Consider the following 23,782-nt stretch of genomic DNA (forward strand, 5'->3'; position numbering starts at 1 on the left):
TGTTGGACAAATATATGGAAGAAAATCTTATTGGGAGACAAATTATTTAAGGCATGCATCACTAGAAACAGAAAATATTCTGTCTCTTAATTTATCACCATATAATTCACCATTTCCTCCATAGACACCTATTATTGTCAAGTATCAATATGCTTTAGTACTCACTGTAGATTTGTATTCAAATGTTTCATGATAAGAAACATGATATTTTTCAAATTATAGTGTTCATCTTGCTTTACTACCAGAAAGAGTAGGGCCTGACAGCACAAAGAACTGAGCAGTGCCCTGAACAAAAAGTTAGCACAGAGTTATCCTGTGGAAATAAACTTGTAATATTATGGAAAATGGGAAGTACAGGAAAAAGGAAGTGCAGCTGCCTCAGAAATTATCAGAATAAGGTAAGGGTGAATATTGTGAAAAGACAAACCACAGAATGCAGAAGAAGGCAGTGACAAAACTTGTAGAATTAAATTGTCCTTAAAATTAAGAGAAAGAAAAATAGCTTGCAGGAAAGGAGAATGAAGAACATTTTCTCTTATTTAGATAAAAATGTTTAAATAAAATTATAAGAAGGGCAGGATAGGAAGAGAACAGCTTAAGGACCGTTTAGAAAATGCAGACACATTTAAAGGAACAGGGCCCAATTAAATTCAGTACTGAAACTGAAGCAGTCAAGGAACTATTAGCAATTATCTTCAAGAACTTATGGAGAACAAGGGAGATCCCCCATGACTGAGCAAGGTCACATGCATTAACTGTCTCAAAAACCACAGAGAAGAACCAAGGAATTAAAAAAAATACCTGTGTATCAAATTGGTCCCCTTCAACTAGGAAATCTACATACTTTATCTTCCTTTATAAGGGAGTATCCTTCAACATCTGTACTTAAAATTATCGTAAGTCCTGACAAGAAAGACTTGGTAGCTATCTAGAAAGAAAATCAATGAGCTGCTACTAGCAAATCATTTGTAACAGGATTGTAAAATGAACACTGATTCTTAGCAAAGTGATGGAACCACCAACATAAAACACTATTTCTAAAGGGTTAAAAGACAAAAATATAATTACCAGAAGTTAACATGGTTTTATGGAAAATGTGCCATGTCATACAAACAATATGTTATTCAGATTATAAACTCAGATGACACAATATATTTGGACTTTGAACCTTTTAAATTAGTGGCACATGGCATTCTAATTAAGAACTGGCATCATAGCAAATTAATTTAGCACAGAGTAAATGAATTGCAATTAAATAATTATAGTATTTTGAAGGAAAAATGTGAATAAAGAATAAACATTAGACAATAGAACTTCTTCAGTTAGCTTAATCTATACTTTTTTATCACAATCCAGTTTATTACAGAAATATTACAGAAAAATAGGTAAACAACACCCCCACACTATTTCAAGATGCTTTAACTTGACATACATTATGGGTGTCGTCTTCTCAAGCACATGTACCCATATAAGCACTGCTTTTTCTCATACTCTTAAAATAAACCATCACCAAAATCTATGGCAGCTGAGAATTTTAAATAAAAAAATAAAATTAATGTTAGATGGGAAGACCTTATTTTCTCTGAATATCCACTTCAGTACCTTACGGTGGGTGTGCCTCCACTTTAAAGACCAGGAGTGATAAGTGCAGATTCATAATAGAAAATGAAAGATTACAATCACGTGTGGATTTGCTGGAGCTTCAACTCAGTACTTTTCTAATGCCAGTTGTAGAAGCAGTAAGTGCTCAAACAGAAAATGTTAGCTTTGGAAGCAACTGAATGTACCAATATTAGTACAGTGTGGACATCCAAATAATTTTCCCTCATTATATTTCAGCAAAGAAGCAAGAAGGATGAGTATTGCTCCAAAAATATTCTTCTGCAGAAAAAAAAAAAGAGAAAACCTCTTTAGGTGTTACGCTCCTCTCCTATATTCTGCCCCTTTGGGACAAATCCTGCTTTCTAGTGTTGGACTCAGTCCAGCATCTCTTAGCTTTTTTTGGCAAGGCACAATTTCTCAAGATCTCAAATTTTCTCTCTTTGATTAACTTTGAGACTTTATTGCATGGACACTCTTTCCATCTAGAGAAAATCTCCTTTTTTCTTATCTATATCTTGTATGTTTCATGTTTTTTTTACTGTGCCTCCCTCCTTGTTGGCTCCTGTCCTGTTGGTCACCCAAGAGTTCTGGGGTGGTGTCCAAGGGACAGGTGGGATTAAGCAAGACAAACTTTCCTTCTCTTTCCAAAGATGTCAACATGGCCAAGGTTTAACAACAGGAGGAGGTTTTTTCCCCAAAGAAAACACACTTTCTGAGGAACATGACATAACACAAAACTACTCTGCATATAAATAAACAAAATCTCACAGCTTAGAATTCATTCCGGAAGCTATTTCATATAAACATACCCATATGTATATGTAAATATTTTGTAGGCATAGTATAAAGTCACAAAAATAAATGAACAAACAACTAAAATCCATGTGGTTTTTTCAGTGATAGCAATTAAAAACTGAAATTTCACAGAGGCACATAGGGGAGTCTTCATGAGCATTATCTATTTGACTTTGATTAGATAGACTGGACTTAGTCTTAAAATTCCATTCAACATCTTGGTTTTCCATTTTCACACCCAGAAGAAAAAAGGAAGGAGGACAGGTTGTGTTATGATGGTGTTTTCACAGTATTGGTTATTTTGCTGTAAAAAAGTCTCTCTGAATATCATTTGTATGTTGAGATTAACTGAACAAACCTAAAAACCTCAGTAAACTGCTACATGGAAATCCTGTGTCTGTTACTATATAGCAAAGCTTAACTGTGGCCTTCATAGAGTCACCAGGATACAATTAAAATCTGTTCATTAAAAAAATGTCTATAATGTAGACAAGCAAACAGATCAGGAATACTCAGATTATTTTATATACTTTCAATATTGGCAGATTAAAAGACAATCCCAATAAATACGTTGCACCTACTTTTCTTGAGCATATTGTGTGTTGAAATTAAGAATGGAATTAAGTGAATGAATGGAAATTCGAAAAAAAAAAACCAAAAAAATTGATTATTTTTTTACATCTGATTCTTGCTAGAATCTGTTAAAATTCATCCTCCTTCCTCTGCATAGTAATTTTACCAAAAAAACCACAGGTGGAACCTCTGGCCATGGTTCCAAGCAGGTGATTAGATTTGGAACCAAACTTAAAATGATAATACTTGGAAACACAGTCCAGCAAAGTTCAGTTGCAAGCTGAATAAACTTGAGAAATGATACTCACAAAAGCTCAGTCACCTTTTCTACAGCATGCTAACACAGTACAATAGAAAAATTAACAAATGAAAGCTTTTTTATCATGTTTCCTATAAAGGTGACTGTATAAAAATATTTTACTGTTTCAGAGGTCATATAGACATTAGAAAACTGAAAGTGGAAACAAATATTAAGACTCTGGAATTATCAAAGACAGATAGATTGAAATGTGGTGAGTACTGCAAATCATAGGGAATATCAAAAAAGGTTTGTATCTTCTGGCTTTTTTCTTTTTGAAGCACTTAAACTTTTAGTTCTGCAAGGAAGGCTATGCAAGTGCACACATGCTAATGTCACTATCTAGCATTGAAACAAAGCCAAATTTATTCACTACCTGAAAGAAATGGTCCTAAATCTCTTTTCTTTCAAATGATTGGAAAAACACATCAACAGGCATGACTGGAGACATAGACTGGAAACAGTTTACATATGTATTTACAAGACTCATGCTTCATTTATTTTCTATATTACAACTGATACTGTGAGAGTATTTGCAAAACATTCACTGCTTTGTTTTGCATCTACTTGTGATGATTTTGTTTGTATAATGCTCTGCTTTCCAAAACTTCCTTCAGCATCATGCTATTCTTTGGACTCTGAAAGGAAAAATAAAGACCCTTTGAAAAGACAACTAATGCCAAGCCTATGAGTGAATTGTAAAGGAAATTCTCTTTTAAAATCTCTTCAAGAAGGGTGCATAATGTCCTACTGAAGAGAGGCCTGGCCATGGCTATGCTGGCCCAGAAAGGTCAGAGGAGAAGTGAAGGTACAAGGCAGTTGCAAACTGTTTTTCACTGACAGTCAACTCATTTGATTCAACTTCACCTGCACATATATCCCATTTGATGTAGTTAATTAATTTTTGCACTTAAAAGCCTTCAATCTACAATCTTTTATAAGTGATGTTCTGAGAACAACAAGATCCATATTTCAGATGATCCATTTTCTAGCAAATGTTGTTAATTCTTTATGATTAGAGTAAAATTGAGTTTTCAGAAGTGTTCATATGCAAACAGAGCTTGCAAACACACACAATGCTAAGATATTGTACCTTTTGGTAACTTAATTCAGCAATTCTCATATATAATAAAGAGTCTGAATGGATTTTTTTATATGCTGCCATATATGCAACAAAGAAATCAAATGCACAAAATGCACAAATGCACAATGAAATTTGTCCTTGATAATGTTTCAGATTAGGAAGTACTGTTTTTCTCAAATTTCACAATAACTTAAAATAAGCCATTATTTCAACTGAATAACAAGCCCCTTTAATCTAAATTGCTAATAAAATGAGAGAGCAATATAAAAAAGGCTGTTCTGAAGGATATGCTGACTTTGCAACGAGTGGAGGTGTTAGTATGTCACATCAATTTCAGTCAAAGTGTAAAATTTATGTCTGTTTATGAGCTCAATAGATAAATCATGCAGTGGTTGAAAGGACTTGGGAAAGATAAAAAGTACTGAAGAACTCTGAAGAAGAACATTTACTTCACTCTTTAGTGAAATAAATGTTCTTTTTAGAGGATCTCACTAATAGACAACTGCGCGTCAGAATCAAAATCTTCAACTGTTGCTTAATATTTCCCACAGATCTTTCTTTTGTACCAACTACCAGTATGGTGTTTTCAATAATATTTGAGATTAAAATATAATTTTTCATTTGAAATCATGTGACCGAGTAATCAGCAGCGACATTTAAGAAATTCAATAAATGAATTTCTATATACTATACCGACTATAATGAAGGCACAAATTATGGAGAAACTTTAATGACCCAAACCTGACCATCTTTTGTCTTTTCATGGTGTTAGTTACCTAAAGAAAACCATAACAATGAGCACCAAAATCCTAAAAACTGCAATTTACTTCAGTGAGATGATAATAGGAATCTAGCCCAGCTTAAAAAGATGGAAAAATGAATATGAACAAGAAATTCCAGATCTTTTTAAAATCTCAATAACAGCTAAAATGAATCTACTATACAAAAAATATTATGTGAGTTGTGCCAAATTCCAGTACAGCATTCCTAAGACACCAGTTTTACTAAATAAATTTACACCCTATACAAGAAGTTAGCAGTGATGGAGATGGCCTACAGTGGACAGCAATCAGGACTCCAAGGATTTGGATGAAAGCAGGTGAAGATTTGTATGGAGAACACTGATGTCATACACCAACACTCTAATGATAAAGCCCGGGGCAGGCACCTTTGTACCTTTGTATATCCTGGCCTGCCTACGAAGAGCACCTCTGATCCCCCTCCCCTAAACCCTAGGGGTGGCATCTCGGCCATGGAATGACTGTCCCACCAGGTCTGGCCACTCAAAGGAAACATGGAGAATCTCTCCTTCCTTGCCCCTGCTGGGCTTAGCCACAACAACATGTACACAAACACACTTCTCCCTAACTAGGAAAAGAACACAACTAAGGCCATTAAAGCCACATGAAAAGACATGCAAAACTGTTGGAACACACATGATGGACTTTGAACCTGGCTGGCATAAGAGATTATCAAATCAGAATGCCTTGGTAAGAGCAAACAGAACTTTGAGGATTAAATCAAGACTAAGCTGAAGATTAAATCAAGATTTACCAGAAAAGAAAATTACATCAAGTTCTGCAAGCAAGGGATACTGTAAAATGTGTAAGTTTTTTTATGCAATGATTAACTGCATCATTGTAGTAAAACATTACTAGCCTTCCTAGAATACTACATAAGCATATGTAGTCCACAATAAAGTCAGATTCTGACCACTTCTCAGTCTCCCCGTCTCTCTCATCATTGCTGATACAAAACTACTCACTCAGGTGTGCCTTTGTCCTCAGACCACTGTGATTTAATCCTCTCCAGGGGATTTGTATTCTTCTTTCAAATAAGATTGAATTGTAGTTATGAAAGGTCAAAATGTCTCTGAAGGAGAGCGCTTACATAGGAATTTAAGGTAGATTACTCAGCTAAATCTGTACTTCAGATTTATTGTACCTTGTTAATTTTAACATTTATGAGCATCTGCTTGCAGATGTAATAGACATTTTCAAAAAATAAAGGTAGTTCCTATTTGCAGGGTTTTATCACTGGTTTTCATCAAAAGAATATCAGCTTTTACAGCTGGGTTATCTTAAAAAACAGAACATGGTCTTTATATATAATAACAGTAAATATAAGATTAGCTGTATTATTTTAAAAGTTTATGCAAAATTTACTGAATTAATTTTGTGGTATAATATGTATTCTAATACACATACAAAAAACCACAGTATGAAAAATTCTGGGTAAATTTTGAGGGGAGAGATTATCCAGATTCTTTGAAATTATTCTAATATGTGAAATACACTTTATATATCTGTAAATACATATATATGTATTTTTAAAATGTCTACTATAAAGTTTTGATTGGAAGCAGGATTTTGTGTACAGTGTCTTAGGGTCATTTTATCTTTTTCTTCAGGTTATAATACGAATATTCATTTAGTATTTTTTTATAAAGTTACCCTGTGCTGTGTCACAAAAAGAACTTAGTATGCTGACATCATGCACATACATGCACAGAAAATCCTGTGAATTTTTTTTTCCTTTGGTTTCCAGATAATTAATTGTTTTAAGAAAAACTGCAATAATATTGCATTTTGCCTTAGAGGAGAAAATTAAATATTTATCAAGCTTATTAAAACAATGCTTTCCTAAAAGTTTATTGACTTCAGGGATAACATCACTTCTCACAGATCATTCAGACTTTTCTGTGATAGATATACTTAAAAAAAAGCATCCATATTAGAAGTTTTGGACTTGGCAATGTTAGGTTACTAACTGGACACAATGATCGTCAGGGTTCTTTTCAACCTAAATGTTTCTATGACTCTTTTGATAGAGACCAATGTGTGTCAGTCATCATATAATTCAATAATTCTTTCATTACTATTTGAAAAAGGTCGTTTATTTAAAGTAATATAGACATGAAAATAAAGCTTAAACCAAGTGTCACTACTGGAGAGACAAAATCAACATTTACTCATTTAAAATCAAGTGCTTGATTTTTGAAACCATAGAGTGAGTGTCATGCATCCAAAGGCTTCAAAATGATGGGGCAGTGTAGTTCTCTTACTAAAAGAGAATTATTTTGGCCTAAAGAGTGAAAGCACTGTGTTGTTAAGCAACATCAATGGACAGCTAAGTTTATGGTGCATACACTGCGGTGTTTTCTATATCAAAAAAATTAGAGAAAGTTTTAACTGGTAAAACACCTATTTCTGTTTACCTAAAATTATTAAATTGTTGATCAAACATTCAAATTTAGCTGTATCTGCTAAGAAGCAAAGACTAGGATTTATGTTTCAAACACTTAGATTAAACTGTTCAGTTCCAGTTCTTGTTTGCTTTCAGTAGAAGGAAAAAAGTACAAAGAAAGACCTGTGAGAAGTAAAACAATAAACAAAAAAGACTCCAAAAGATCAGTTACTTGTATTTATTGCTCAAAAATATGATACAAGAATCATATTCTATGCCAGTTTTATTTTTACCATTTGTTCCTAGTCTTTGAAAAAATCATCAAATGTTAATAATGGTTTTTAAAAGCCATGGTAAGTTTAAACTTTAAAGTCTGGGAATAACATTCATGTTAAGGTCAAACATACTGAACAATGAACATTGAATAAAAATATATAAACCATTAAATCTATAAAAATATCTGATCAGTTTTCTACAAAAAATGTGTTTAATTATTATCTGAAACTTCTTTCCAAACAAGTTTGACCAACAGAATGATCTTCACTGGCTGAGTTAAAACATAAATATTCTCTGTTATTCAGAGACACGTTATTGTTTCAACATTTAATAATTTTATGAAGAGAAGCAAACAAAGGCTTTAAATTTAAGCTGTTAAATCAATAGCTGAAAAGATATAAATACAGGTATGTGTCATCAGTCAGACAAAGCTGCAGTCTGGAAGGGAAGGGAGGCAGCAGCTTCCCAGCTCCAGTCATGTCATATAACTAAGAAAGAACATATGTGCTGCATGTTGGCTGTACCTAATCAAATTGTAAATACGGAAAGTTCCAAGAGTTTTAGTGTATTTTACTTTTTAAATTCTGAATTTTAAATAATGGACACATTAATAAAGATATTCCTCAATTCCTTTACTATGCATCTTCTTATGCAGCATATTGACAATGTCCATGATCGGCACAATAGAATGCATTGTATTAAAGGCTATAGCAAAAGAGGCTAATACATTGTTAACTGAACAAATAGATGTCAATCTTAAGGCTGACTGAGATGAATAGCAGACATTGATTGTATTTTTGTGGAGCAGAGTTCAGCATAATGATACCAAGATCTGAAAAGTCCTCTAATAAAAACACGACATTAGAAGCAGAGTTACACAATTAATATAAAAATTAAAAAGGAAAAATTATTAACAAATTTGTAATTGATCTAGCCATTTTTGTTTTGTTATTTTGTTAATTTAGGAGGGAGAATGGGTTATAGGATGCTACATGCTTACTCCTATTTATTCTCTTCACTGAGTTTCTGTTTCAGATTGTTTAGTAAAGGATTGTGGCAGAGACAGAAATTTGGTCTTATCCACCACAGTCTGCTAATATACAAATATGCAAAACACTCAACAAGTTAAAGCATATCACTATTATATTATGTTCCTCAGGCTCATGCGTATTTCCTAGATGAAAACTGTGTCCTGTCTGTCACCCAAAATATTATACAAAACTCAGGCGAACACATTCCCACTATTAAAAATTTCTTTGAAACTGCTGCAGTAATTTTCAGTAACTTAGTGTGCCTCTTTTCACTCTATTAGTAACCTACTGGTGGTACTATTTATTTATTGAAAGAACATTCAGTTATGATGTAAAGGAGAAATGCCTGTTCTAGGCTTATCTGAACAGTATACTCTAAAAAGGTCAGACAAAAACATAGGAAAGATTCTGGAAATAATTGATAATACACTGTGGCAGAAATTAAGTGACTGACATTTGTCCGTCCAAAAAACTAACCTGCCCTTTGTAGAACTACAAACAGATTCATTCATATAGTATTATGATGGAACTCTGACTGTTCTTCACAGAACCAAGTAGCTTTAATAAATAAAAATATTCACATGAAACATATTGATTGTCTGTACTCCAAAAAGACACATTTGAATAATGCTCTAAATTATAATGCATACAAACCTAATAAAAGAATAAAACTTAATATATGTTAAACTTATGAAAGAGAGAACAGGTTAAAGCAAAAGAAACTCAGTGTTTTCACTGAATTATTTATATCTGTTTTCTTTCCAAGCATTACACTGTAAATAATGATTTCCCTGTGTGCATGTCCAATTGTGAAAGTCTTAATTTCATTTATTTTTTCAGCACAGGTTTTATTAATCCTCCAAGCAGTAACAAAGTTTTATATCAATATTGGTAGTGTAATAAGATTTATAAGCTCGCTATTTTTTTGTAAAAAACTGCACTGATTTAAGGTTTACTAATGCTTCACATGGCCATATAAAGTAATTGTATGCAAAAAGATAACTGACATTTATCTGACTGAAATATATTTTTGAAAGTATTTTTCCACTAGTCTCAAGTGGAAAGAAGAATCTTCTTCCAAACAATCATAATGAAGAGCTTACAAGCTTAACTGCTCAGTTGAACATCAATACAAATAAAGGTTGTAAGTCTGACATTTTCAGCTGCTTGAAGGAGCTGATATACTTCCTGACCTCTCCAAGAATTCTTAATAACTTCAAATTACATAAAATGCTGGAATTATATCACTGAGTCACCAGATTTATTTTATAACACTGTTATGAACTAAAGGATAGGCTAGTGAAATAACTTAATTGCTTTACATAACCATGTAAAGTCAGGAATAAAAAATGAATTCTAAACAGGTTATAAAACAGATGTTATACTTGTTATCATAAAGTCTGGAAGTCAAAAGATTAAATTTTTTTATCAGAATTAAAGGTTCACAGGGTTGAATGGGAGAAACACCTCAAGCATAATAAAGTCATAAAACATTCACATCTAAAACTTCAAGCTGTCATGTGCTTTTATGTCAGTGTGGTACAGCCAATAGGACCACAAGCATGGAAGCAGCTTAATGATCAGCTGGCTGCATGATCCACCTTGGATCCTGACAGCCATAAAGCACCTTTATATAGATGTGGCACACCCATAAAATGAGTGGAATAAGCCAAATTCAGGCACATACTAATCTATCAGTCTTTTTTTTTTGGTTGCAACCGCAAACTAACACCACTGTTTGATACTGCCACAAGGCCTGCTGTCACTGTAACATGCTGCATTATCCTGACCTTAATCCCACAGGCAAATTGTAAATAGGATTAAATTTACTATTCATACATAAAATCTGTTATGCATATCAGTTCATTTACAAGCATCATTTCATGCCGTTTTTAGGTGGACATGCTAATAATGTAAGATAGGTGAACTGCATCATTAATATCCTTTCTTAATAATTAAAATGAGATGAAGTTCAGTTACAGTAAGAATTTTCTATATACTATGACATTATTTAAGTAGTAATATATATTAAAAAAATAGATACAAAGTCAAGATTCAATAGGTAAGCTGTAAAATATGTCCCAAGAGGGTGAGAAATTTGTTCCAATCCTGAGCAAAACTCACAACTTTTTGGGAAAAAAGTTTCAAATAAGGATGCCCTTTTTGTGTCTACAGAACATGTACAAGCCATCAAAGACTGCAGTTTGCCTTCTTTTTAGCTAACTGCAATCACAAAGACAGTGTCCTTGAGGTTACATGTCACAATCTATTAACTTTCTCACAATTAAAATGAGATTCTATTTTTAGACAGGTTCTTTGACTGCTAAACAAGGGGAAGGAGATTTATTCAGGCACCTTGTGACACAATAAAAGTTTAAACTTTATACTTAGCCTAAAGCAGGAAATGTATTGAGAGTGCAGATGGTTAAAAGTTTCATCAACAATAAAAGATGAGAAAAGTCTAATAAAACTAATGAGACCATTGAAATGAAAAAGAGAAAAACATCTATAATTCACCTTCATTTTAAAACATTCACTATACTTTTGAACTTGTAAACATTTCAGACTTTAGAATTCTGAAATTGACTTGCAAAACTAAAAAAACAGAATAACCCACAACTGGTTGGAAAACAAGACTGAAAGCCAAAATCCAGCTGCCAAATGATAACAATATACTTCATCAAAGAGATGCTATTGCTACTGCAAAACACACATTATGTACTTCAGGTGTTTGCAGAAAGTCCCCAGAAGTAAGAGGTTGAACTCCATAAATAAAATAACATCATTAGACAAATACAGAAATTACAACAGATTAATTTACATTAGAAGTACCAGAAAGAAATTATAGCAGAAAAAATATATCATCTGATATATAAAATTTAAAATTTTGAACTTTTTTCATAGGGTTATGAGAAGGTAAAGTTCATAATTTTGAGGAAATTATGAAGGTTTGAGGAAACAGTGTAAATTTCAGATATATAACTTTTGCCAGCACTCTGTCTCCAATTTATAATCACTATTTCCACTGAATATATTTCACAAATGAAAATTTTAAAGACAAAATATTTTCTAAATAAACGCAAACCCTAGAAATTACTTGAGTACAGGAGATAAAATCATGACAGAACGGACAAGAAGGGGTAAGATAAAGAGTAATTAGATAAAGAGTATGTGATTGTGCTCATGCAATAAAACATAGTTGAGCTCTGTAACTGTACAGGCTTAATGCATGGCACAATGTCTTAAGATTCTTTAATGTCTTAGACAGAGAAGGGCAACAAGCCTGCACCCGCTTTTTCATTCACAGCTCTTGTACATCACACTTGAGCAATTGGGACTGTGTTTCAAAAGCCTCTGTAATTGTCCTTGTTCTCATATGGTTACTCTCATGGCCATGGACCTGCAAATCTCAGTAGTGTTGTTATGGAGTATTCTCATGGGAAGTGATTGCCACCCTCATGAGAATCACACCTACTTTCTCCTCTGTTTTCCTTATTTTGTTGATTTCAGTTCACATTAAAGAAAACCAAAACATGGTGCATAAAAGAAGGAGATAATAATCATTAAAACACTCAAATATTATCCAGCAATATGTGCTCACAGAAACTTAAACTATGAATGTAAAACAGTCGATCTGATTATCATGCTCCAGTCAGTACCATGAGTGGGAATAACAAATAGTGAGCTTGAGTGAGTCCCAAAGAAAGACAGTGCTAGGGAAAAATAGTGGCGGCAGTACAGCCCGAATCACTGCTATCATCACCACCTGCCTCAAAGGAGAGACCACTAGTAGAAAACTATTGGTGTGGAGAAGTACCACCATGTTTCCTGGCTGATCACTGGGGAATATTTCCCCTTCCTGTTCCTTTCAACATTCACAATATGTCACAGCCACAGACGCTACTTCTAGAAACCTGCTCAGCCAAGCCTTAATGTCCTTAGTGCAATAAATGTATAGCTTTCTAAACTTGAGGTTAACATCTCCATAACTTTCCATTCTTTATTTTGCCTGGTTTGGTATTGACCCAGTAAGGTAACTAGAAATGAAGTGAAACACTTAGAGTACTTCAGTTTATGGACAATGTTTAAGGAGCACTCCCACTCTTCTAAATCAGTTATTTTCAGTTACTGAACTGTGAAAAGTCTCTCAATGTTTTTCAGCATCTTTCGTACAAAACTAATTTTGACAAGATTATTATCAAATAATTTTCATCATATGTGCCCATAAGATACTATTGAAAATAGTATCAAGTGTTTTTCCTTATCCTTAAGGTAAACTAATTAACATGGAAATTAACAGAAAATTATGCCAGATGTTAATAAGAAAGAGCTCTTTTTAGCTGCAGGTCTATACAACCTATTGAAAAGGGAAAAATTCAATACATGAATGCATACTAAGAGATATCAGGTATTTTTAATACAATTAATCAACTTCAGAAGGTACTGAATTTCAAACCATAAAAAAAAAAACCCAAGATATTTAAATTGCAAAGATTCTCATTTCTTTGAGACAGAAGCAACACAAATGAGGCTAACTTAGGTAATTTATTTTAGTTAAATATCCACAATTCTATACACCTTCCTAATTCCACAATAATATACAATATATCTGTTCTGTTGTTTTCATTACATACTAATTTTGACTTAGGTCTGTGAAGATTCTCAGTGAGGCATGAAAATATGTTTTACAAGTACCCCAATAAAGTCTTAGAATATTAACAATATTTTTTCCAATAGTATCCAGTGTGATATGGGCTAGCAAAATATAAAAATTTAGGACCTTTCAAATATATTAGAAATTTGTAGCTTCTATTGACCTCCCAGCAAAAAGTATTAGAACAATACATTTCATTTTTACTTGCAAATATTTTAGTTATTTTGTAGGTATTTGAAAATCCATGTCTTCATTTACTATTAGTTGACAATAGAAACAGCATAAAACCTCTTTAGTTTGTGAAAGGACTAAATTCCTATTTGAAATTAATTTTTTGGGGTATAACAAAGTAAGATACAACATAAGTTTAAAATAGTTAACTTAGCTCATACCTTGATAAACAGCTTTGAATCCTGGTGAGCCAATGCTGTCATCAGATTGTAAATGAAGCCACATCTGGTTGCTCATGCTCACAATAAGATCAGGAACACTAGATCCAGTGAGTCTGCATGTAGGATAAATGGCAAAGTCATTTGTAGACACATAAATTACTAGTACTACTACTATCACCACCACTACCACAAAACTCTGGCTTTTAAGTTATTCGTATCCTGTACTAATCAGTTTTTCTGATAAAATGAACTATTCTATATGAAATAGAACAATGTGAAGTAATAGAAAAAAATATTTTGAATTACTGTATTCAACAATTATTAAAAACTTCTAATAAAGCTGTTCCTACCTAAAGTTTCCATTAAGTAATTGAGAGATAAGTAATTGTGAGAGATGAGAGTGACTGAATGAATTAGTTTTCACCTGTTTGGTTCAGTATTGGTTTTCTGCTATGCTTTTTAAAAGTGGAGAAAATTGTTTTACATGCCTTACAGCCTGTGTCTCCAGAACTTACTACAATCACATTTACTCCATTCAAATAACCCAGAGTGATCTCTCAAATTTCAGGGAAACTGCCATTTCTCACACAAAAATGTGTGATAACTCTGTATAGATAAGTACAGTGCAGTATACAACACATATAAGGCAAACTGGTGAATCCCATCATAAAACTTCAGCACTTGTCAGTAGTGTCACTTATACATCTATAATTCTGATACTAAACAATTGTGTGTCAAAAAGAATCATTAGGAAAGACTGCTTCTTCATAGTAAAAAACAAGTGCATAATCAGGTTCTAGTCCTGAACGACCATTCAGATCCTGGTGATAGGTATACAGTTTTACAAAAAGCAGTGGGAAAAATCACCCATAAGAAGTGGCAGTAGAATGTCACTAACTAAACTTTTATCAGATACAAACCAGAAAATTCTCTGTCTTTCTTCCAGCCCTCAGTCTTGATCATGCAAAACAAATAGGCATCAGTTAAGTAAAACTAATGATGTGCCAAACCAAGATAAGATGTTCTAGAAGCAGAATTTCCCAAGAAAACAGTGTATGGATTATTTCAAAAACATATTATTTAAATATAATAAACCAGATGTGTAGGGAGAATTGTAAGGGGGCACAGTATTCCCCAATGAGTTGCAGCTGTGTTAACACCTGTAAGTAATTAAGAGCAAGGGACATAAAAGGGTGGAGTCAGCCAAAGAGTCAGAAGACTGCAAGAAGAGCTAGGAGAATGCTGCTGTGAAGACCAGGAACCCCAGGAGAGAAGAGAAGAATCCCAGGACCCCAGGAGAGGGTGAGGACCAGAAGAGTCCCTGGAGAAGACGGTGAGTTCCCCTGGAAGGGGTGAATAATATCAGAAGAACATTGACCCCAGGAGGGTAGACCCCAAGACAGGGTTGGAGAAGCTTTGGACATGCCAGGGCTCTGTGGCAGTCTGGCAGCAATATCCTTCATTGGATCACTGCTGGATTAGCTGCAGATGCTTCTGGCTGGGTGCTTTGGGAAAAGCCCCTGGAGGGGATGGACATGCATCAGGAAAAGCCCCTGGAGGGGATGGACTCAGTTGTTGTAATGTTTACTGTAATGTATTAGTGTTTGTTGTAATGTTTACTGTAATGTGTAAATATTAAGTATTAGTGTAAACTGTGTAGGGTTACTGTGACCCACTGGGACGGAGTGGGGGAGGCGGCGTTGGTGAAGCTGAGAGTGGCAGGTGGAAGCCACAAGGAGGTCTGGACCCGATTATCTCCAGTCAAGACACCTGGAAGTAGGTGAGCCACCAACAAGCAATAATGGGACATTTGAGGGCTTTGTTTTGGGACATTTGAGGTATTTACTTTGCATTATGACCGCCTTGACAAGTAGAGATAGATGCTGGTGTAATGTAACTGGTATAATGTATTACTGTAATGCATAAGTATAGTTGAATAATATATTACTGTGTATGTATAAGTATTGTTGTGTAATGTATTACTGTATACGTATGAGAATTGTAAATGCGTTTAATACAAGTGGTGTGAATTGTTGTGTGTTTAATACAACACAGATGTTAATATGTTAAAACTTAAATGCAAGGACATAATAAAAGGAGAGACTGAGCAGAAACAAGATGAGAACTGAGGAAGCATGAGATAAGTTGTAGGAATTCTCTGTCTTCAATCAAGGTTATGGACAAGTGATTATATCCCATATCTACAATAATTTGGGTTCTTACTTAGAGATATTGAAAATAAAGTTCAAAACCAAAGTCCCATATGAGAAGAATGGGCTTACTCATTACTACTGAGTACAGCACCTGGAACCACTGAGAAAACGGCTGAGTTTGCTCTAATATGATCTGTAAGATTTCTAGTGTTATGACCTTAGTAAGGTTTTGATTATTGTGATACTATAGGTGCAGAAAAGGAGGGAAAGCAAAAATCCATTATAGCTCAGCATATGCAAACACACAAACAGTGCTTAGCTTGGATAAGTAAGAAAATCAGGAAACAATGATAAATAGCTAGGTTGTTCAGTTTGACCTGTGTAAGAATGAAAGTAAAGCAGCTTCTTAGTCTGAAAATTGAGCTGCTTACTTAATTAATTGGGAGCTGTACAGCTTCAAAGTGATGTTAGGTATAGTCAGAATATTTAGCATTCTCTTGCTGATAAAATAATGAATGTTGATGAAGTTGGGACATTGATTTAAATGAATAATATAGCCAGCTTAGGAAAGAAGATACCCCACCAGGCAGTGAGTAACATAAACAAAAGTAGTTTAGGAAATACCTGCAGAAATACATATACAAAGAAAGAAAATGCAAAGCTTACATATACATTGAAAGATAACTGGCAACTTGTGGGTTTTTGTGCAAAAATTTCTCAATGGCTATTTAGATGTGTAAACCTATTGCAGGACCAACTAACAACTGTTTAAATGGCTCTCTTTGTACTCGGTAATCTGATTAATGTACAAGACCTACACTGATAATTTCTGAACACAGATAAGATGAACGCTGAAATTCTAAGTCTTTATGAGTAGGATGGAATACTTTCAATTAATATAAATGTCTCTACAGAATGCAAGCAAAAAAAAAAAAAGAAAGAGGGAAAAAAGAGAAAAAGAAGAAAAAAAAAAAAAAGAAAAGCCACAACTGAAAAATGTAAACTCATCAAATAGGAAGAGCCTCCTTCCTTCAAAATGCCAGTGGTCTAACCATAGATGATAGATATGAACCAAACAAAATACAACCGCTTCCTCAGATTCACATCTTGGGGTATAGGAAGAGGGCCAAGACTGTTGGAAGGGAAAAAACAATCCCCCCCAGCCCCCGCAAAGAAAAAAGAAGCCAAAAGCTTCTGCCAAAAGCAGAAATCAATAAAATGCAGAGTCATTTCTTTGGTGGTGGTGATAGTTTCTGTCTGGTGTTTTGTTTTGTTTGGTGGTTTTGTTGTTGTTTCTGTTTGGTTTTGTTCCTTGAGAATGCCTCCATATATAGGACTACATCCTTCAACTAGGATAGAAGATAAAGCAGATCAAATGTTTAGGGAATGCAGATCTGTCTACCAACACATGCTGTTACTGACTCCGAGTTTTTCCCAGTCTGCAATCATCTCAAGATCAGACTATCTGCAACTAAATCAGAAAAGCTACAAAGTTTTAGAATCAAATGCATGAGATTCTACAGAGATATTCTGCATAATTTCTGCAGGAATTCGGGCATTTTGTCTGCCAATAGAAACTTGAAGAGTGTAAGAGAAGCTGTATTATTTCTTTAAGATGCCCTGAGAAATTTAGAAATTAAATCTAGCCAGAAAAGTCTTTGCTGTAAGCTGCTTCATTCTCCTGGGATGAATAAGAAACTGCAAGGTGCTGCTCAAAGCTCATTAAATGTAACAGATGTTATTACAACCAACTAATAAAAATTTTTTGATAAGAAAATCACTCTGACATTTAGTTATGAACTTTCTTATGATAATATATCTACAAGTGGACCTAGTGTTTTATGAGAGATATTACTTTGCATTTACAGAAGACTCTTCTGAACAGCAAGTGAAATGGCACATATCTGTGATGCTGTTTAAGTATAACATATTTCATAATGCATGGTGCAATCCAGTGTTTAGTAACTTCAAGAATACTGTCTCAATAGCAATTCAGATTCATTATTAATTATCATGAGACTACGGTTTTGTCCTTGGGCCTTCCTGTATTTGAGTGTATTTCAGTTATTAATAATTTCATTTCTCAAATGATTTTCAGTGTAATGCTAATTTTACTACCAAAAAGGCAGCTAAATTTATTTGCATACATTTCACTCTCATTAAACATGCAATTTACAGTAAATATGGTAGGACAAACACTCTACCATAATCCTACAGGATGGGCTGTGGAATAATATGGATAAAACAGGTGCTATTTTAGTAAAACAAATATATTAAAGAAATTGTTAGAATTAAAGTGTGTCTCTAGTGGGACCATTGTACTAGTTCTAGAAATTCCAGTGATGGATTTAGAAGTGGATGTCTGCTACAGAATTTTTAAAAAGTTATTAAAGCTAAAAAAAGTTATAGGAGGTGATGTTATTATGGAGTCCTGCTTATTAAATAGCAATTAATATGAGAAAATAATATTTTTAATTTCTATTTTTATTTTTTGCATAGTCATGGAAAACAGATGTGAACTAGGTAGTCACAGGCTAAATGGCTTCAAATGGAAAGGTAAAAAAAGAAAATTGACACCTAGTTTTATTTTGATATAATTTTGGCAAGTTTTGACAAATGAAGTATGCACAGTGTAGAAAACAATTAACAGTTTAGGATAGCAAATTTCCTACTTAAAGATTTGACTCTTAAGGAGTTTTGCAATCTCTATGAGGAAAAATGTATCCCAATTCAAAAAGAAAAAAATATGCAAACCCTTTTGTCATAGTTACAAGTAATTAGCTCAATCTCATCAGAAGGACTGTTGCATTATACAACTGGTCTGCAAAAGACAAGAAAAAATAAACTTAGGTGTGGAAATCCATTCCCAGTTCATGTTTTTCTTGTTAGTATAATGTGCAAGCCTTCAAAGCAGGGAGTTTCCTTGTCTGCTTTAATTTTTTTTTCTTTTTCCTTTTTCAGATACTCCGAATATAGAATTCAATTTACTCAGTAGCAGATACTTGGTATTGCAAACCAAGAAAACCACCTTTGAGCAAATAATTCAATATTTCTTCATCATACTTTTAAGCCAAAATGAACTAGGAGTTTTCTAAGAACTTTGATATGACAGTTCACATATTAACAATCAATAAATTCCTATATTCATAAGCCAATATATATAATGGAAATATTGTCCTCAGATCTCTCCTGGCAAATGCATTCTAGTTTATTTAAAATAGAATGTATGGGTGTTAAGAGCACTCATTTGCTATAATTAAGTAAAGGTAACTAAATGGCAATTATTTTTATGGATTAAAACCCTCTCAAAATATAAAACTATAATGGATTCATTTTCTCAAATGTGTTCAATACTATCTTTATCCAACAGATTTTTATATGTTGGACAAAGACAGTAATGTTATTATGGCATAATTGCTGCTAATTTCTCTTATTTAGTCATTGATAATTTATCAAATCTGTGATTTTGGTCTGTGTTTGGTCACCAGGATTCACATGATATCTTAACCCTCTGAAAGTGGCAGCCAAAATACCTTGTTAACCACAAGATCTCATTATGCAGTAAGATTAGCATATGCAACAAAAATGAGATGGTTAAGGTAGATGAGATTAATTAATCTGTATGGGGTTCTATTATTTCCATTAGTCCAGACAGTACTGAAGAGCTGTATATTAAGAGCAGCTATCTAGTCTGTAATTTTCCTTCAGATTTATCTAAATTCCTACACCATTAATATATGACATTATATTATATTATTCCATAAAGGATGTTTAAATTTACTGAAGAGTGGACTACGTCCTTTCATTAAAACTTTATACATAAATCTAATTTTGAATATCCAAATTTTTAAATCAATCAATGCCTTATTTTTTTACACAAGTTGTATCTTCTGTTCACTGAAATCCAAACCTTTTATTTTTTTAATTCCCCTAATTGCTTGTGAATACAATTACAGTTATACAGATAGGTTTTTTTTTAAGGAAGCATTATTTTTTATTTTAAAAAATTCAATTTGCAGTTTTTAATCCCTAGTGTTAAAACCTATTATAGTAGCATCTTTATTTGGAGCAAACTTTGTAAAGAAAAATCTTCATTGACAGTACTTGAATTTTAAGTTTACATTAATTATCAAGTTCCATACATTAAAATTGCAAATTTAAGTAGATATATCCTGGCCTGGAAGAAACAACATGACAGCAAATTTCCAAGAAAAATTTTTGAAGTTGTATACTTACACATACAACACTGTTCTGGTATCACCAACTTTCCCAGCATCTCCAACAGTAAGAGTATCATAGCCTCTTTCCAGTTCAAACTCTTCAAAAGCAAGCTTTATGACCTATTAAAATTAAATAACTCAGTTACTTCAAACATTCCCACATGTTATCTAACCTGTTCAATTATTGAATTATTTGCCTACTATAAATCAAATAATGATGTAATAATTATTTTTTAAATATACCTAGAAAGAGCACAAGTGTGGAAAATTCTGTATTTTCTCATACTGAGGAGCAAGTCACTGCCATAATGCTTCAGAAGTATCACACACTAAAATACAAAGATGCCAGACACCACTAACTGGTGATAATTGTTCATTACTGGAGTAAGAAATCTATTTTCTTTTTCTAACTCTATATATATTGTATGTGTATATATTTTTAACTATATAAAAATTGTAGAGCTAGTATTGGAAGTATATTAAAACATTCTTATCTCTTAGATTATGCAATAACAAGGTAGAACATATGAACTACCAATTCATAAAAAGATGGAGGAGGCTGGTTCACAGAAATTCAAAAGCATGAATTTCCTTGCATAAATTGTTAACATTAAACTGTGATTCCACATAATGTCTAGTCATGAATTGCCAAGAAAATTACAAATGTACCTCTCAGAGTTCTTTGAAAAGTTATTTACAAAACTTTAATTTTTTAAGATAAAGCACAAAAATGGACTTAGTTTCTATAAAATAACAATTCTAAGATAAGCAATTTCAGAGCTCAGTATTGGCAAGTAGTTGAAGCTTATATATATATATATATACACATATATCAGGACATTGCACCTTTTTGTAATTTGATACAAAAGGTTTCTGCAAAAAACTTGACACGATAGTGCAGACAGTCAGTGATTTTCCACAAAATTATTAATTTTATCTTTATACTAACTTTTGGAGATATTCCTGGATAAGGTCTCAGACAACATCAGCCATTGCATGTGATGCAGTTAATTTTTCTTCTGTTTTGTGGTTAGAAACAACATTTGGGTCAGATTTGAGTTTTCAGCACAAGCTTTATTATGCTCCATTTTTGGAAGAAACAGATGGGAAAACTATGTTTTCCATCCACTTAAATGTATTGCTGTGTGATCATCAAGGCAGAATTCATCTCAATCAAATTTTAGCCCTCTATAAAAGCATCATCTTTCTCATAAACTTTCTCAGTATTAAAAAAGAAAGCCAGGCCACCTCATTTCTGTGTTGGAATTGGAAAAGTCTTGTACAATGAACTGTAGAGAGGAACTTACACCACTAGATTAGGTGATATTTACATTGTACTATGTTGCTTTTGTTTGTAACCCAAAGAAAGGCCTACAGGCAGAGAAAATCCACAGCCTTTCCCTCATCAACTAGGGAAGTCATCTAAAAGGAGATCAGCTTGGATCTGCCTTTCCTAAAGCCCCGCTAGTGGGGTCTCATGCCTTGGTTGTCCATTGTTACAATAATCATATGATTTTCAGGCAATATGCTTCAGATAGAACAATATACGTTTTCATCTTCTGATGTACCTTCTAGTATTCCTAGAAGATATCAGTGGTTAACATGAAAAATTTCTTCATTAAATCAAGACTATTAAAGCCAAAATGAAGCAAAAATTATGTAGAAGCACAAAAAGAGAGTTTTTTCCTGACAAAAAAAAAAAAAAAAACTGCCAGACCTTTAATACAATTATTATTTCATATGGAGGAGAAGACCTAATAGAATATTCCATGAAAATATAAGGTAATGTATTATTTAAATAATACATTTGGTTTTACTCCAAATAATACATTTGGTTAGACTCACAAATTATTTTATACAACAATTTAAAAGCAAATATGAATGTTCACCTCTTTAATACTAAAATAAGTTAGGAAAAAGAGTAATTGGATATAAACCATAAATGAAAGTTTTAAGCTTCTGGCTAAGCATATAGGAAATGTGACAAGAAACATTCCTTTATGGGAGATACATTGTGAAGATATATTACACACTATTAAACAAAATCGTGTTATCTCTATTTCCATGATAATTGCTAGTCTATGCTAACACATAAAATCTTTTGGAAAGACCTTCAAATGGTTGAGGGTTAAGAGAACTAACTTGAATTCCTTCAATCTGACTCATAGGAACTAAATTTTATCATGTAAACAGTAAGCACCCGGTCTAATAATTGCTCTTTTCACAGTCAGTGGAAAGAAAATGGCACTTTTCTGTCATAACATTTCCTAAGCTGGAAAGGATCCACAAGGGTCATTGAGTACAGTTCCTGGCCCTGTACAAGGCAGCCCCAAGAGTCACACCATGTGCCTGAGGCTTCATGCTGTGACCACTTCCCTGCAGAGCCTGTTCCAGTGCCCAGCCACATTCTGAGTGAAGAACCTTTTTCCTGATATCCAACATAAAACTCCCCTGACAAAGCTTTAGGCCATTTCATTGGGTCCTGTCACTGGTCACCACAGAGATCAGGGTCTGCCCCTCCGCCTCGCCTCACAAGAAGCTGTAACTGCAGTGAGGTCTCCCCTCAGTTTCCTCCAGGATGAACAGACCAAGTGCCCTCAGCTGCTCCTCATACAGCTTCCCCTCAAGGCCCTTCATCACTTTTGCTGCCCTCCTTTGGATGCTCTCTCAAAGTTTAATGTCCTTTTAATATTGTAGTGTCCAAAATTGTCCCCAGCACTCGAGCTGGGACTGCCCCAGTGCAGAGCAAAGTGGGACAATCCTCTCCCTTGCCTGGCTGGCAATGCTGGGCCTGATGCCCCCCAGGACAGGGCTGGCCCTCCAGGCTGCCAGGGCACTGCTCACTTATATTCAGCTTGCTATTGCCCTGTATCAGGAATAGTGTGGCCAGCAGGAGCAGGGAGGTCATCCTTCCCCTGTACTCGGCACTGGTGAGGCCACACCTTGAGTGCTGCGTCCAGTTCTGGCCCCTCAGTTTGGGAAGGACGTTAAGACACTTGAGCGCATCCAGAGGAGGCAACAAGGCTGTGAGGGACTTGGAACACAAACCCTGTGAGGAACCACCGAGGGAGCTGGGGCTGTTCAGCCTGGAGAAAAGGAGACTCAGAGGTGACCTTATGGCTCTCTACAACTCCCTGAAATGTGGCTGTAGTCAGGTGGGGATTGGACCCTTTCTCCAGGCAGCAACTGACAGAACTAGAGGACACAGTCTTAAGCTGCACTAAGGGAAATATAGGCTGGATTTTAGGAAAAAGTTTTTCACAGAAAGAGTGATAAAATATTGGAATGGCCTGCCTGGGGAGGTGGTGGGTCACCATCCCCGGATGTATTAAAAAAAAAAAAAACTGGGTATGGCACTTGGTGCTATGGTTTAGTTAAGGTGTTTAGGGCATGGGTTGGACTTGATGATCTTGACGGTCTCTTCCAATCTAGTCATTCTGTGATTCTGTGACCAGGTCCCCCAGGTCCATTTCCACAGTTCTGATTCCAGTTTCTCATCTCTACATACAATCAGGATT

General features: G+C 34.2%; 1 protein-coding gene across 1 annotated transcript in view; it reads right to left on the reverse strand.

Annotated features, from left to right (window-relative positions):
* CSMD1 (CUB and Sushi multiple domains 1) overlaps nt 1–23,782 on the reverse strand; it is a 1,057,303-nt gene that overhangs the window by 262,086 nt on the left and 771,435 nt on the right. Inside the window, exons 11-12 of the mRNA XM_030946379.1 lie at nt 20,281–20,384; nt 13,892–14,004 (exon numbers count right to left, since the gene is read on the reverse strand). Coding sequence (XP_030802239.1) covers nt 13,892–14,004; nt 20,281–20,384 — 217 coding nt within the window. The remainder of the gene's footprint in view (nt 1–13,891; nt 14,005–20,280; nt 20,385–23,782) is intronic.

This window comes from Camarhynchus parvulus, chromosome 3, assembly GCF_901933205.1.
Source record: "Camarhynchus parvulus chromosome 3, STF_HiC, whole genome shotgun sequence".
Classification (NCBI taxonomy): Eukaryota; Metazoa; Chordata; class Aves; order Passeriformes; family Thraupidae; genus Camarhynchus; species Camarhynchus parvulus.